The sequence below is a fragment of the Cetorhinus maximus genome, chromosome 15 (genome assembly GCF_964194155.1).
Source record: "Cetorhinus maximus chromosome 15, sCetMax3.hap1.1, whole genome shotgun sequence".
NCBI lineage: Eukaryota > Metazoa > Chordata > Chondrichthyes > Lamniformes > Cetorhinidae > Cetorhinus > Cetorhinus maximus.
The window spans coordinates 82,731,090-82,745,066 of NC_135893.1; the positions used below are offsets into that span (position 1 = coordinate 82,731,090).

The following is a 13,977-nucleotide window of genomic DNA, read 5'->3' on the forward strand; positions in this document are numbered from 1 at the left end:
AGCTCTGTCATCAAACCCTTGTAATTGCCTTTATTTATGTTTAAAACACTTGTCTTAGAGCCATTCATCTCTCCCTCAAACTGAAAGTGAAATTCAATCAGGTTATGATCATTGCTACCTAGAGGCTCCTTTACTATGAGGTCATTAATTATCCTGTCTCATTAGACCTTACCAGGCTTAGAATAGCCTGGTTGGCTCTAGAACGTATTGCTCTAAGAAATTGTCCTGAAAACGCACTATGAACTCATTTTCCAGGCTACTTTTGCCAATATGATCCCCCAGTCTATATGTAGATTAGAATCACTCATGATTATTGCTGCACCTTTCTTATAAGCCCCCTTATTTCTTCCTGTATGCCCTATCCTACAGTGTAGTTACTATTAAAGGACCTATAAGCTACTCCCACAAGTAACTTCTTCCCTTTGCTATTTCTTATTTCAACTCAAACTGTTTCAACGCCCTGATCTTTAGAACTAAGGTCATTTCTCACTATTGTACTAATTAACAGAGCCATCCCACCACCTTTTCCTAGCTTCCTGCCTTCTGAAATGCCAAATGCCCTTGAATATTCAAATCCCAGACTTGGTTACCTTACAGTCTCTAGTTGGCCTTAGTATGGGGCTGAAGTCACACTTAGGCCAGACAGGCCAGGATGACAGTTTTCCTTCCTGTCCAACTGTGTATCAATTGCAGCAAGAAAGATTAACTATTTGATTTTAACATGGACAGAAGAGTTTCCAACTTGTCACAAGTCTTTGCAATTTGTATTTAATCCTACAGGGGGCGTTCTGAGATGAGTGAACTGCTGGGACGATATCCAATCAGCCATTTCTGGGACCAGAATGAACCTAAATTGTTTGTGTGTGAGGCCCTTCTGGCTGTTTCAACCCCAAAGCAGTCAAAGCTGTCTGCAAGCACTGAAACCAATTGTCTAGAATACAAGGTGGGTATTCTGTCAGAAGCATAAAATCAAGGCTATGTTTGCTACTAATGCCATGCATGCGCAGTTGTATACTGATGGTAGACCCAAGTTAGTGGTCACCATTTTTATAAGGGGCAATGTGCAGCAGGGTGCATGCATGGCACCATCTTTATACGGGGCAATGTGCAGCATGGCTCATTCGTGGTTATCACTGTCCCTGTCAGCAGGAGGAGAGGATGTTGTGAATTTCTATCCTGGACTGACAGTGATGAATTTTGGAAACTCCTTTTACAGGGGGTTAGGAGGGAAGGATTTGCAGAAAGTAAAATCTTTTCCTTGTGGGATATTTTCCTACAGTCATGTTAGTCAGTGTTTCTAAACTCTGTCTCACTATCCCAATAATTTAAGTGGATTGTAGGTTTTTCATGAGTGTTAGACTGTATCACCTCTCCTTACTCTTCTTCCTTCTTCCACTCTGAGTTCCAGGCTGCAAGCTCCAGCAGTGATGTCATTGGATTTCTGCACATGCATGGACCAGTGCGTGTGCACAGATGAGTATAGGCGGCCATCTTGCATGGCCATACTGTGTGGACAGGAGACACAGTGTAAAATCAAAGATTTGAGGGGAAAGAAAGAGACTTGGGGCCAGATTTTCATCTTTGAGACGGGTAGCTCAAGTTGGAAAATTTCCCAATTCGGTAGAAAGTGCCTGGTCAGACCCAATTTTCGCTCTGGGGGCTGAAGTGGGGGCGGTGGATGGTGGGTGCAGGATAGATTTGGGCTCCCGGAATCAGATCCAAGGTGGTCACAAGGTTAGCTCAGTGCCGAGACAGGCTGTTTAAAATGCCCACCTTGGTTCTCTGGGACACTGTCCCAGTTGGTTGCTTATATATTAGGCCCTGTAGCCCTCAGCCCACTCACCCACTCCCCATGCACCCTCAATGCTAACTCATGCTCCCCACCCACTTCGAAGGGCCCCTCATATCCTCCATGCCAACTGTTACAGACAGGAGGGGGGTTAATTTAAACAGCCCTGATTTCTCCTCTTACCACCTGTCCATAATCAGAAAGGCGTTTTGATTTGCTTCCCCCTTTATAAATGGTGGCGTGTTTCCCAACCCCGCAATTTTGGTGTGATCCAACTTCTGTTAATAACCCCACGCCAGACTCAAGATAGGATTAACTCAGAGGGTTAGTTTATTTGCACACACTCAAAACATGGGAGGGGAATCACTACATAGCTGGCCTGTGCACTCGTACAGTAAAAGAGGAATAGAGAAAGAAAGATTTACAGGGCAAAGGCCGCAGAGAAAAGAATTATTGTTTCACGGGTGTTCAGAGTCCAGAATCAAAGTCCAATGGTGTATTCCTTCACAGATGTCAGCAGGCTGAACTGATGCTGGATAATTTACATTTCCAGAAGAGTTGATTTCCATGATGGGACCGGCACACAGAGATGAATCAATCTTGTAGGCAATGGTACAGATGTTCCAGTTGAAACAGTGTAGATGGGGCCAGGCATTCAAACCTGGACAGAGCCCCTTTTCCGTGCTGCTGCTTGTAGATGTTATAAATGGCAGACTAAGGTTTCTTAGCACCACAAGGCAATATTATTGCTTCCACCAGCTAGGGGTTCATGTCACATGACTCCCACCTCTCCACTCTGGCTTTGACAAAGGGTGTGCATGCCTTTGCCTGGGTCCCTGAGATTGCTGATGTTCCAACCATTCAGTCTTGAACAGGAGATTGCAGGATCCTTTGTCCTAGCAGATGAATCAGCTCCGGTTGGCCAGGCCTGACTTATGAAACATAGATGGCCTTTGTATAGTTCCCTTTGAATTTGGTCTCTGTAGCCCACATGGGGCTGTTAGGGTTTCTTCAGAGATAACAAGGTGTCAGTTTCTGCCAAACTGGCATATTCGCCCCTATTGTTCGAGGGTCACAGACACACATTTTTTTAGCTGTTTTAAAAAGGGCATTTGTCCGGTTTTTAAAATTTTACAAATTAGCCATGAGGATACATACATTTTTAAAATAAAAATATAGAGTGTGAGGTCTTAGCCTCCTGACACAACTAATGGCACTTCTATGGCCATTCAACCAGTATACTCTGTACTGAACCAATGAACTCTATAGTAACAATGACATGTGTGAAACTGCTTAAAAACATCCATTCATAATTTTTTCTGAAAAAAAATCTGCTGTTGCTACAAAAGTGTTAATCCTATAAAAGTGTCAATCAACCAGATCTTTAAAGAGTCAATTACAGAAGCTATAAGCACTTGACACCTCTTTACCTGGTGCAAGTAAATATTGAGCTATTGACAAAAGGGATCACATAAAAATAGCTTATTATAAAGTCATAAAGCTGTCAATCTTCTCTGCACATGTGTCAACACACTCACTCATAATCTTTTTATGGAAGTCTGGGCTCTCTTGGTTGAGTTGGCATGGAGAATATCAAGGGCCAATGGGGATGAGTGGAGAGGCATGAGTTGGCATGGAGGGGGCATGGGTAAAGACCTTTTGAAGGTGTCTTTCAGAAGATTACCAAATCCAGACTATAGTTCACTACTCCTCTGAGATCCGTGAACCACAGGTCATGGAGAACTAGGCCCAATTTCCCGCAAAATTGCAGGAGGCTAGGAGATGCCCGTCCCCGCAATTTTGCTGGCCAGGTCAGGAGTGCAGTATGCAGGCTCGCTACCCATACCCTTATTCCATGCCAACAAAATTTGGGGGTGCTGGGAATGGGGGTGGAAATCCCAGAATCAATCCTCTCCACCATTTTAAATCACACTGCCTCCATTCTGACATGGTCAGAAGCATGAAAATCCTGACCATGATACTTCTAATCTAAAGTTCCTCCATAGTAACAGCTCCATGAACAACAATCACTTGGTAAATTTACAGTGAATGAATGACTAATTCCAATTTTGGTTCTCTATATCTGAATAATTAAGTAAAAATACTGCCAGTCTGTACAGTGACAGGGTTTCTCCACCCCAAATGGTAGGCTTCTACCCCCACACCAATCCCCCTCCCCCCACCCCCCAGTGGTATGGCTCTTTCATTCCCTCTCTGAGTGGCAGGGCTCCTTTACCTTTGTTTAATAATCATACGCAGCCATGCCTAACATCTGCGATTAGAACCCATGACCTCAATGCATTTAAGGGAAGGCTTTGATGCATACATGAAAAAGAAGATGAGATGGGAATAGGTAACTAAATTAAGAGGAGGTTCATATGTAGTACAAATACTAGTGGAGACCAGCTGGGCCGAATAGCCTGTTTCTGTGCTGTAGATTCCATGTAATTCTAAGAGGGAAAGAGTGTGATTCTGGGATTGATTTTGAATTGATCTAGCACAGACACAATGACCCAAACAACCTCCACCTATTTGTAAACGTCTATAGTTTTGTGATAATTCCAGCAACCCAAACAGTCCCAGTATCATAAAACTATAGAGGTTTTCCTTGCGAAGAGTACAAATTCTGAGTACGATGATAGGATGGAGGACTCCCAACATCATAGTGTCAGCTGTGGCTTAGTTGGTAAAACTGTCGCCTCTGAAGATTGTGAGTTCAAGACCCATTCCAGGGCTTGAGCCCAAAAATCAAAGCTGATCCTCCAGTGCAGTATCGAGAGAGTGCTGCACAGTCGGAGGTGTCCGTTTTCAGATGAGACATTATATCAAGCCCCCATTTGCCCTCTCAAGAGACACCTATTTCATGGCACTTTTCAAAGAAGAGCAGAAGAGTTATCCCAGTGTCCTCATGAATATTTATCCTTCACTTGACATCACAAAAACAGATTACCTGGTCATTATCATATTGCTGTGTGCAAATTGGCTCCCGTATTTTCTACATTAAAACAGTGATTACACTTCAAAAGCACTTCATTGGCTATACTTCATTTTGGGATGTCCGGTAGATGTAGAAGGCATTATATAAATCCAAGTCTTTCCTTCTTCTTTCTTTGTGCTGTCCAGTTCTTCCCTTTCTATCTCACCTAATGACAGCTACATGAGGATATGCTTGGAATGGTATTTTCACAGTGATGCAACTTGCTGCTATTCTAAGTGGCAAAAAAGAAAGTCTTATGGATCAAGCAGCTACATGATTGACTAGTTTTCTGGGAAGCTGCATCACGCAAACTAAATGGAACTCTGCGTAAGTAACATAGTGAAATCTGTGGCTTCAGGAGTCAGGCTGCACAGTGTCGTTGTGATACAATACTATCCTACTAGCATATTGGCGTGTGCCTGTAGGGAACAGCACTCCGTTATATGGAGCTGATCCATTCTCAATCCTCAGAGTGGAACCTTCCTGTGGTTCCTGCATCATTCTAAATTGTTTTCCTTTGCACCCTTCCATTCCAACAGGTGAATGCTGTGGTGGTATCGTTCTTCATCACACAGGAACATGGCCTCTTGCTGCAAGACAGTTTCCCCAAGGTGGTGTCCCATGAGGCCTTGCTGGGGCTGGAAGTCCCCTATTATTATTTCTCCAAAAAGGTATAGAGGACGGTGGAGTACTAACAAAATCTATCTTTGGCCGTTCACTGTCACAAACAGATTAAAATGTTTAATAAGTACTGTGCTACAAATATACTGCAATATGGGAAGTGGCGATTTACATTTTGCTGGTGTACTTGATGCAGACAACTCAGGAGTAGCATTTCAGCCCAAAGTTATACATTGGAAGAGTAAAATTTCATTTTCTTTCTCCCTTTCTAATTTGTGCTGTACCTGCCCTGGGATTGTTTGATGGGACAATGTAGAGGAAGTTTTACTCTGTATCTAACACATGCTGTACCTGCCCTATGAGAGTTTGACAACTCATTTCACAATAATACATCCAAACTTAAACATGGGTGACTCATTTTAGTGTTGACTTTGTCCTTCATCATAGATTGTAAGAATTGATGCTGATTTGTTGTTTCACTTTATTAAATGAACTCTGGTCTTGGAATGAAATACATTATCCTTCAAACTGACAGCAGCCCTAGCCAAAAAGGACATGTACATTTAAGTGATGCCAAGTGATCGTGATATCTCAATATCGATATTGTGCTTCCCACCCGGTACAGTTTCCAACTGTCTATTTTAAATGATCGAGCTATAGTAATGCGAGAGGAACTGATTTACTAATGTTTGCCCTGGGAGTTCCCAGTAAATCAGGCATTGTGGTCCAGAACAATCTTCAACTGAGTTGATCTCTAATTGAAATGTGAAAGCAGCTTGTTTGACTACTCTCTCTAGACTTCACTATTGGCCCTATCCATGTGTGGTGTATGGTTGTTATTCCAGGGTGGTGGCTTGGAAAGTATTCTTCCCTAAATGGCACTGTGCATTTTGCTGTGCATATTGAACAGTGAGGGAGATTGTACGAGAAAACACAACCTAACATTTCTGCTGCTTACCTCGGGAAAGAGTACATGCTGTTCATCAGCATGGGCTGCTTGGGCTAAATGGCCTGTTTCTGCGCCGTATATCATATGTATTCCCAGCCTTTACACTAGTTTCCCCATTTTTTTAAGATCTGCTGGAAGTCACTGAAGTTTGGGGTTTGTCCCTGAAAACTGAGATGTCAACACATCAGGCATGATGCTGAGCTGTACAATTTAGAAAAGGGGTGTTCAATGCCTGGTCTGTGTTTTGATGCCTGCCATTTGTTGATCAGTCGGTTAGCATCTGCTGTGTATGGAATCGTGCAATGCAAATGGCCTTTTAAAGAATACAACACAGGGTTGCTGGTCTCTGTGCATTACAGTAAGGAGGGACTGGAAGGAAAGTGGGAAAATAAAGCCAAATTGCATGACTGCCCTCACTAATCTCTTCAATGAATTTATTTGTTTAATTCTAGTCAGGGGAGACCGAAAATGACCCTGAGCCAATGCCAGGCTCTGCTTCCATTCCACAGATGGTGGCAAAGAGGCCCCTGCGAGATTTTGTTGGGCTAGAAGATTGTGACAAGACAACACGTGATGCCATGCTGAATTTCAGCTTTTATTTAACGATAGGAGACATGGATGAGGCTTTTAAATCAATTAAACTCATCAAGAGGTGAGGCCATTTCTTTCCTTAAAAGAATCCGTGAACTGTTTCTGTGACTGTGTTACGTAACACATTGCAAAATTACTTTTATAATATCTAAATAGAGAGAGATTGCAGAACTCGGTGGTACAGAGGGATCTGGGTGTTTTGGTACATGAATCACAAAAAATATGCAGGTACAGCAAGTGATTAGGAAGGCAAATGGAATGTTGGCATTTATTGCAAGGGGAATGGAATATAAAAGTCAAAGTTTTACTGCAGCTGTACAGGGCATTGGTGAGACCACATCTAGAGTACTGTGCACAATTTTGTTCTCCATTTTTGAAAAAGATATAATTGCATTAGAAGCAGTTCAGCAAAGGTTCACTTAACTCATTCCTGGGATGAGGGGCTTATCTTATGAAGAAAGGTTGAACAGGTTGGGACTACACCCATTAAAGTTCAAAAGCATGAAATGTGATCTTATTGAAACATACAAGATCCTGAGGGGAATTAATGGGGTAGATACCAGGAGGATGTTTCCACTTGTGGGAGAGACTAGAACCATGGGACACAGTTTAAGTGGTCTACCATTTAAGATGGAGATGAGGAGAAATTTTTTCTCTCAAAGGGTATGTGGAATTTTCTTCCCCAGAAAGCAGTGGAGGCTGGGTCATTGAATTTATTCAAGGCTGAGTTAGATAAATTTTTGATAGACAAGGGAGTCAAGGGTTATGGGGGGCAGATAGCAAAGTAGAGTTGAGACCACAACCAGATCAGCCATGATCTTATTCAATGGCAGGGAAGGCTGGAAGGGTTGAATGGCCTACTCCTTTTCCTAAGTCCTATGTTTGATTTGCTGGACTGCAATATTTAGAATATTGAAAGATAGCTGGTGGGGTCAAATTCCCAACTTGTTTATTTTTAAAAGAAGTCATTCTGAACTGATGAAGCGGAATTTTGGAGATATTAATAGAGCAGAGCAGTCACTTATTGATCTGCTACTTGGATGTTTTTCTTTTGAGTGTGTTGACCAATCATGAGGGGCTTCCTGAACTGTGATCGTTCAGAAGCAAGGTATTTAATAGTGTTGCTTGTATTTAATAGCGTTCTGAAGGGACGTAGAATAAATACTGCAGTTCATCATAATACGTATCAGGAATTATTTTAGAAGCAGAAGATTCCTATATAATGTACTGTTTATGTTTAGATCCAGCCCAGTTGGTGGTGTCTTTAAGATCTAGAGTACTGCGTGCAGTATTGTTGTCAGATTATAAAAAGGAAATTGGAAAGGGTGCAGAGAAAATTTACAAGGGCGATACCATATATCAGGAAAGGATTGACAGGCTGGGTCTTTTTTCTCTTAAAAAAGGTAGGCTGAGGGGTGAAGTATGAAAGGTTTGATAAAGTGGATACAGAGATAATGGCCAGAATTTTATGTCTCGTGGACGGGAGTGCGCCTGACCCGAATGGACGTGAAATAGCGCTAGATGACATTGGGCGAGCGCCCCAATGTCACCCTGCACGCGAACAACCTTCAGGTCGGTGGGCACACGCGGGTGTCGGAGCTGTGCCTGCCAAAAATTAAAGGGCCACTTAAAGCCATTAAAAAGGCAATTGATCCCGGTTTTACATTGCCCATGCGATTTCGCACTCGTCACGTGGGCAAAACAGGCAGGCGGGCAGCCCACTTTTAATGAAATCCCACCCAAGGGCGGGATAACAGGGGTCTGCAGCATTGCCGTAGTGAGGAGTTTAGGAGATAGTTTGCTGCTGGTTGCTTATTTGAACTTGACAGCTTCAACTCTGTTCTGAGCTTCAGTCTTAGCATTTATAGGCATCATTTCAGGACTCATTGGTGTCTCCAAAGCCCCTGGAGGATTTTGACCATGTGGACCCTTCCAGGCACTAGACTACCTTCTGTTACTCTGATAACGGAGATTGTGCTCTCTGCTCGTGGCACCTCCTCTGAGGAGGAAGAGAGGGGCAGAAGGGAGAAGAGGCCAGGTGTCCCAATGCAGCTTCCAGGGAAACGAGCTGTGGGAGGAGAGACGCAGGCACAAGGGGCGCAGGGCCAGCAGGTAGTCCAAAGTGGAAGGGGTCTTAGAAGACGTTACCATCCTGCTGCCAGAGTTTACAGGCAGCCATGCAGCTACCTCAACATGTCCAAGGTGCAATGCAGAAGGAGGCTCCGCCTCTACAGGGAGACCGTGACCTCCATTTGTCAGGTTTTTTTTTAGATATATTAGGGTAAGAGAGAGGCAAAAGTGGACATTGGGCCGCTGGAAAATGACTCTGGAGAAGTAGTAGTGGGGAACAAAGAAATGGCGGAGGAACCGAATAGGTACTTTGTGTCAGTCTTCACAGTGGAAGACATGAGTGACATCCCCAAAGTTCAAGAGAGTCCGGGGGCAGAGGTGAGTATGGTGGCAATTACCAAGGAGAAGGTGCTAGGAAAACTGAAAGGTCTGAAGGCGGATAAATCACCTGGACCAGATGGATTACACCCCAGAGTTCTGAAGGAGATAGATGAAGAGATAGTGGAGGCGTTAGTGGCGATCTTTCAGGAATCACTGGAGTCAGGGAGGGTCCCAGAGGACTGGAAAATCGCTAATCTAACCCCCCCTGTTTAAGAAGGGAGTGAGGCAAAAGACGGGAAATTACAGGCCAATTAACCTGACCTCGGTCATTGGTAAGATTTTAGAGTCCATTATTAAGGATGAGATTTCAGAATACTTGGAAGTGCATGGTAAAATCGGGCAAAGTCAGCGTGGTTTCATCAAGGGGAGGTCATGCCTAACAAATCTGTTAGAATTCTTTGAGGAGGTAACGAGTAGGTTAGACAAAGGAGAGCCAATGGATGTTACCTACTTGGACTTCCAGAAGGCCTTTGATAAGGTGCCGCACAGGAGGCTGCTCAGCAAGATAAGAGCCCATGGTGTTAGAGGCAAGGTATTAGCATGGATAGAAGATTGGCTGTCTGGCAGGAGGCAGGGAGTGTGGATAAGGGGGTCCTTCTCAGGATGGCGGCCGGTGACTAGTGGAGTTCTGCAGGGGTCAGTGTTGGGTCCACAACTTTTCACTTTTATACATTAATGATCTAGATGAAGGAACTGAGGGCATCCTGGCTAAGTTTGCAGATGATACAAAGATAGGTGGAGGGACAGGTAGTATTGAGGAGGTGGGGAGGCTGCAGAAGGATTTGGACAGGTTAGGAGAATGGGCAAAGAAGTGGCAGATGGAATACAACCTGGGGAAGTGCGAAGTCATACAATTTGGTAGGAAGAATAGAGGCATAGACTATTTTCTAAATGGGGAGAGAATTCAGAAGCCTGGAGTGCAAAGGGACTTGGGAGTCCTAGTCCAGGATTCTCTTAAGGTTAACTTGCAGGTTGAGTCGGTAGTCAGGAAGGCAAATGCAATGTTGGCATTTATTTCAAGAGGCCTAGAATATAAAAGCAGGGATGTGCTGTTGAGGCTTTATAAGGCTTTGGTCAGACCACATTTAGAATATTGTGAGCGATTTTGGGCCCCGTATCTCAGGAAGGATGTGCTGGCCCTGGAGAGGGTCCAGAGGAGGTTCACGAGAATGATCCCAGGAATGAAAGGCTTAACATATGAGGAACGATTGAGGACTCTGGGTCTACACTCAATGGAGTTTAGAAGGATGAGGGGGGATCTGATTGAAACTTACAGAATACTGAAAGGCCTGGATAGAGTGGACATGGGGAAGATGTTTCCATTAGTAGGAGAGACTAGGACCCGAGGGCACAGCCTCAGAGTAAAGGGAAGACCTTTTAGAACAGAGATGAGGAGAAACTTCTTTAGCCAGAGAGTGGTGAATCTATGGAATTCATTGCCACAGAAGGCTATGGAGGCCAGGTCATTGAGTGTATTTAAGACTGAGATAGATAGGTTCTTGATTGGTAAGGGGATCAAAGGTTATGGGGAGAAGGTGGGAGAATGGGGTTGAGAAACTTATCAGCCATGATTGAATGGCGGAGCAGACGCGATGGGCCGAATGGCCTAATTTCTGCTCCTATGTCTTATGGTCTTATGATTAGGCCTGAGATCACCTCCAACTGTGTGTGTGGGTACCCCATGCCAGTAGCTCTGAAGGTCACACTTCTATGCCTCTGGCTCTTTCCAGGGGTCAGTGGGGGATCTTTGTGGAGTATTCCAATCAGCTGTCCACAGTTGCAATCAAGCTGGTGACTGATGCTCTGTTCAGGCAGATAATGACATTTATTCATCTCCTTACGGATGGGGCCAGCCAGGCTGAGCAAGCCAGAAGGTTTGCAGCAATTGCAGGGTTCCCCCGCATCCAGGGTGCAATTGACTGCACACATGTGGCCATCAAAGCACCAGCAGGTCAGCCGAGTGCCTTTGTCAACAGGAAGGGCTTTCACTCAATGAACGTCCAAATTGTTTGTGACCACAAGATGCAGATTCTGCAAGGCCTGAATTTTACCTTTGGCGGATGTGCCTGATCAACAGACCTGGCAGTGGTCGGGAAATGGGCTGCCGACCGCAATTTCACGCCGGCTGGCCAATTAATGGCCAGCCAGTGTGAAACGTGTGCTGAAATGCTCAGCGCTGCCAGGGTGGGGGCAGGAAGAGGGCGGGTGATGACATTTCCGCGGACATGGGTGAGTACTGCAAGAAAGCTCCCTGAAGACAAACAGCAGCCTCAGGGAGCTGCAGACCTGAAAAGGCTGAAATAAAGGTTTTAAAAGCTGAAAAAAAGTGTCCATGCATCATAATCAATCACCTGAAAATACAGCTGATAAAAATGCTATCCACAGAAATTCATTTTTATTTTATTTCATCGTGGAAATTTCATCCCGCCCTTGGATGAGGTTTGATGAAAAATGCAAAGGCTGCCTGGCTGATTCGCCTGTCCGCCAACCGTAAGGTTGGATGGGCAATGAAAAATCGGAGTCAATTGCGCCATTAATGGGCTTAATTTCCCTCAACTGTCAGTGGGCGTGCTTCCAACTTCTGTGCTCGCCCGCCAAGCGAAATATCGCGTGATGACGTCGGGATGCTCGCCCAACATCTTGCGTGATTTTACACCCAGTTGGGCCAGGCGCATGCCCCAAGTCTGTGCAAGGTACCCTGGCGGCACCATGCCGCTTATATCCTCAGTCACTAACAGCTGCTAAGGCTGTTCACTGCTCCAGCTCGACTGGATGGATGGCTGCTGGATGACCGGGGCTATCCATTGAAAAGGTGCTTATGATGCCCTCCATCGCTGGAGAACAGAGGCAGAGCAGTGTTATAATAGGAGTCATGCCTCCACAAGGGTGGTGATAGAGAGGACCTTAGGTCTTCTGAAGATGCGCTTCCGATGCCTGGACCGTTCAGGGTGAGCACTACAATACCCTCCAAAGTGGGTGTCACTGATAGTGTTTGCATGCAGCAATCTCTACAATCTGGCTCTGGTAAGTGGGGGGACCCACTGGAGGAAGAGGATCTTGAGGCAATTCCACAGGCCACAGATGATGAATCCAGTGGTGAGTCAGAAGAGGAGCCCAGTTAGGAGCACGGTGAGGACATGGAGGCCGACCTCTGGATCCTTCAGGAAGGCAGGGACACCAGGATCGCCTTGATCCAACACCCCTTCAGCTAGGCTGCCAAAGATCTGCTTCCGCCTCATGCCAGAATGCCGCCTCCATCCCGGATGTTTGAAATGACCCTTTCCTATGTACACAAAGTCCACTCAGTGCCTGTGCAATAAAGTTTAGAGCCACCTACAAAACAAGTGAAGCATTCTCAGGCCATTAAGACAAAAGAAAAATTTACATCATGTTGGCAGTCACATCAAATGAACATAATATATGGTTATAAAAACAAAAAACTGCGGATACTGGAAATCCAGAACAAAAACAGAATTACCTGGAAAAACTCAGCAGGTCTGGCAGCATCGGTGGAGAAGAAAAGAGTTGACGTTTCGAGTCCTCATGACCCTTCAACAGAACTGAGTAATATTAGGAGAGGGGTGAAATATAAGCTGGTTTAAGGTGGGGGGGTGGGGGGAGAGAAGTTGGGGGGGGGTGGTGTTGTAGGGACAGGCAAGCAGTGATAGGAGCAGCTAATCAAAAGATGTCACAGACAAAGGAACAAAGAGGTGTTGAAGGTGGTGATATTATCTAAACGAATGTGCTAATTAAGAATGGATGGCAGGACACTCAAGGTACAGCTGTAGTGGGGGTGGGGTGGAAATACTAACAGGGCATTAAAGGTATAGATTTAAAAATAATGGAAATAGGTGGGAAAAGAAAAATCTATATAAATTATTGGAAAAAACGAAAGAGAGGGGGAAGAAACGGAAAGGGGGTGGGGATGGAGGAGGGAGTTCAAGATCTAAAGTTGTTGAATTCAATATTCAGTCCGGAAGGCTGTAAAGTGCCTAATATATGGTGTTAATGGTCACATCAGTAAACATAATAACAAAACATGGCAGAACAGAAGATTACCCGTGAACAGTCCCCCTTGTGCTCACAGTGCCTTAAACTTACGTTTGCGAGTACTTCATCTTGTTGCTCCCCACCCCCCTTTGCTGGCAGCAGCGTTGGAGACAGCACTGTCCTGTTGGCCTTGATGACCTTGGCAGTCATCCTCTGGCCAGTGGAGCTTGTGTTTGTCCCGCCTGGGAGGGAGCGGCCAGTGCCACAGCTGGCCTCTCCCCAGTCATCGTAGCCTCATCAGATGCAACGGTCACTGGCATAAGGGCGGAGGAGCTGCTGCTGTCATCCAGAGCGCCCTGAGAGGAACCAGCAGAGACGACAAGCAGCTCATGCGCCAGCGTGAGGTCGCTCTGGACCTCCCTGTTCGCCATTGATGGATGGGTACCTAGCTGGGATATTGGGTGCCTTACCCATCTCCCACACTGGCACTGACCTCCTGAGGTCATTGCCCATGTGAGGGCTTGCAGGTCTGAGCGCAACCCCAGGAGCCCCTGATTCTGTCCCTGGAGTTGCCTCTCCATGAGAGTCGCCACTCTCTGAATGGAGGAG

General features: G+C 45.2%; 1 protein-coding gene across 2 annotated transcripts in view; it reads left to right on the forward strand.

Annotated features, from left to right (window-relative positions):
• The window catches only part of ift140 (intraflagellar transport 140 homolog (Chlamydomonas)), a 142,578-nt gene that overhangs the window by 57,723 nt on the left and 70,878 nt on the right, over positions 1-13,977 (forward strand). For both annotated transcript variants that reach the window (XM_078558728.1, XM_078558729.1), the window contains 3 exons: positions 781-943; positions 5,306-5,437; positions 6,789-6,988. In XM_078558728.1, the coding sequence (XP_078414854.1) occupies positions 781-943; positions 5,306-5,437; positions 6,789-6,988 (495 nt within the window). The remainder of the gene's footprint in view (positions 1-780; positions 944-5,305; positions 5,438-6,788; positions 6,989-13,977) is intronic.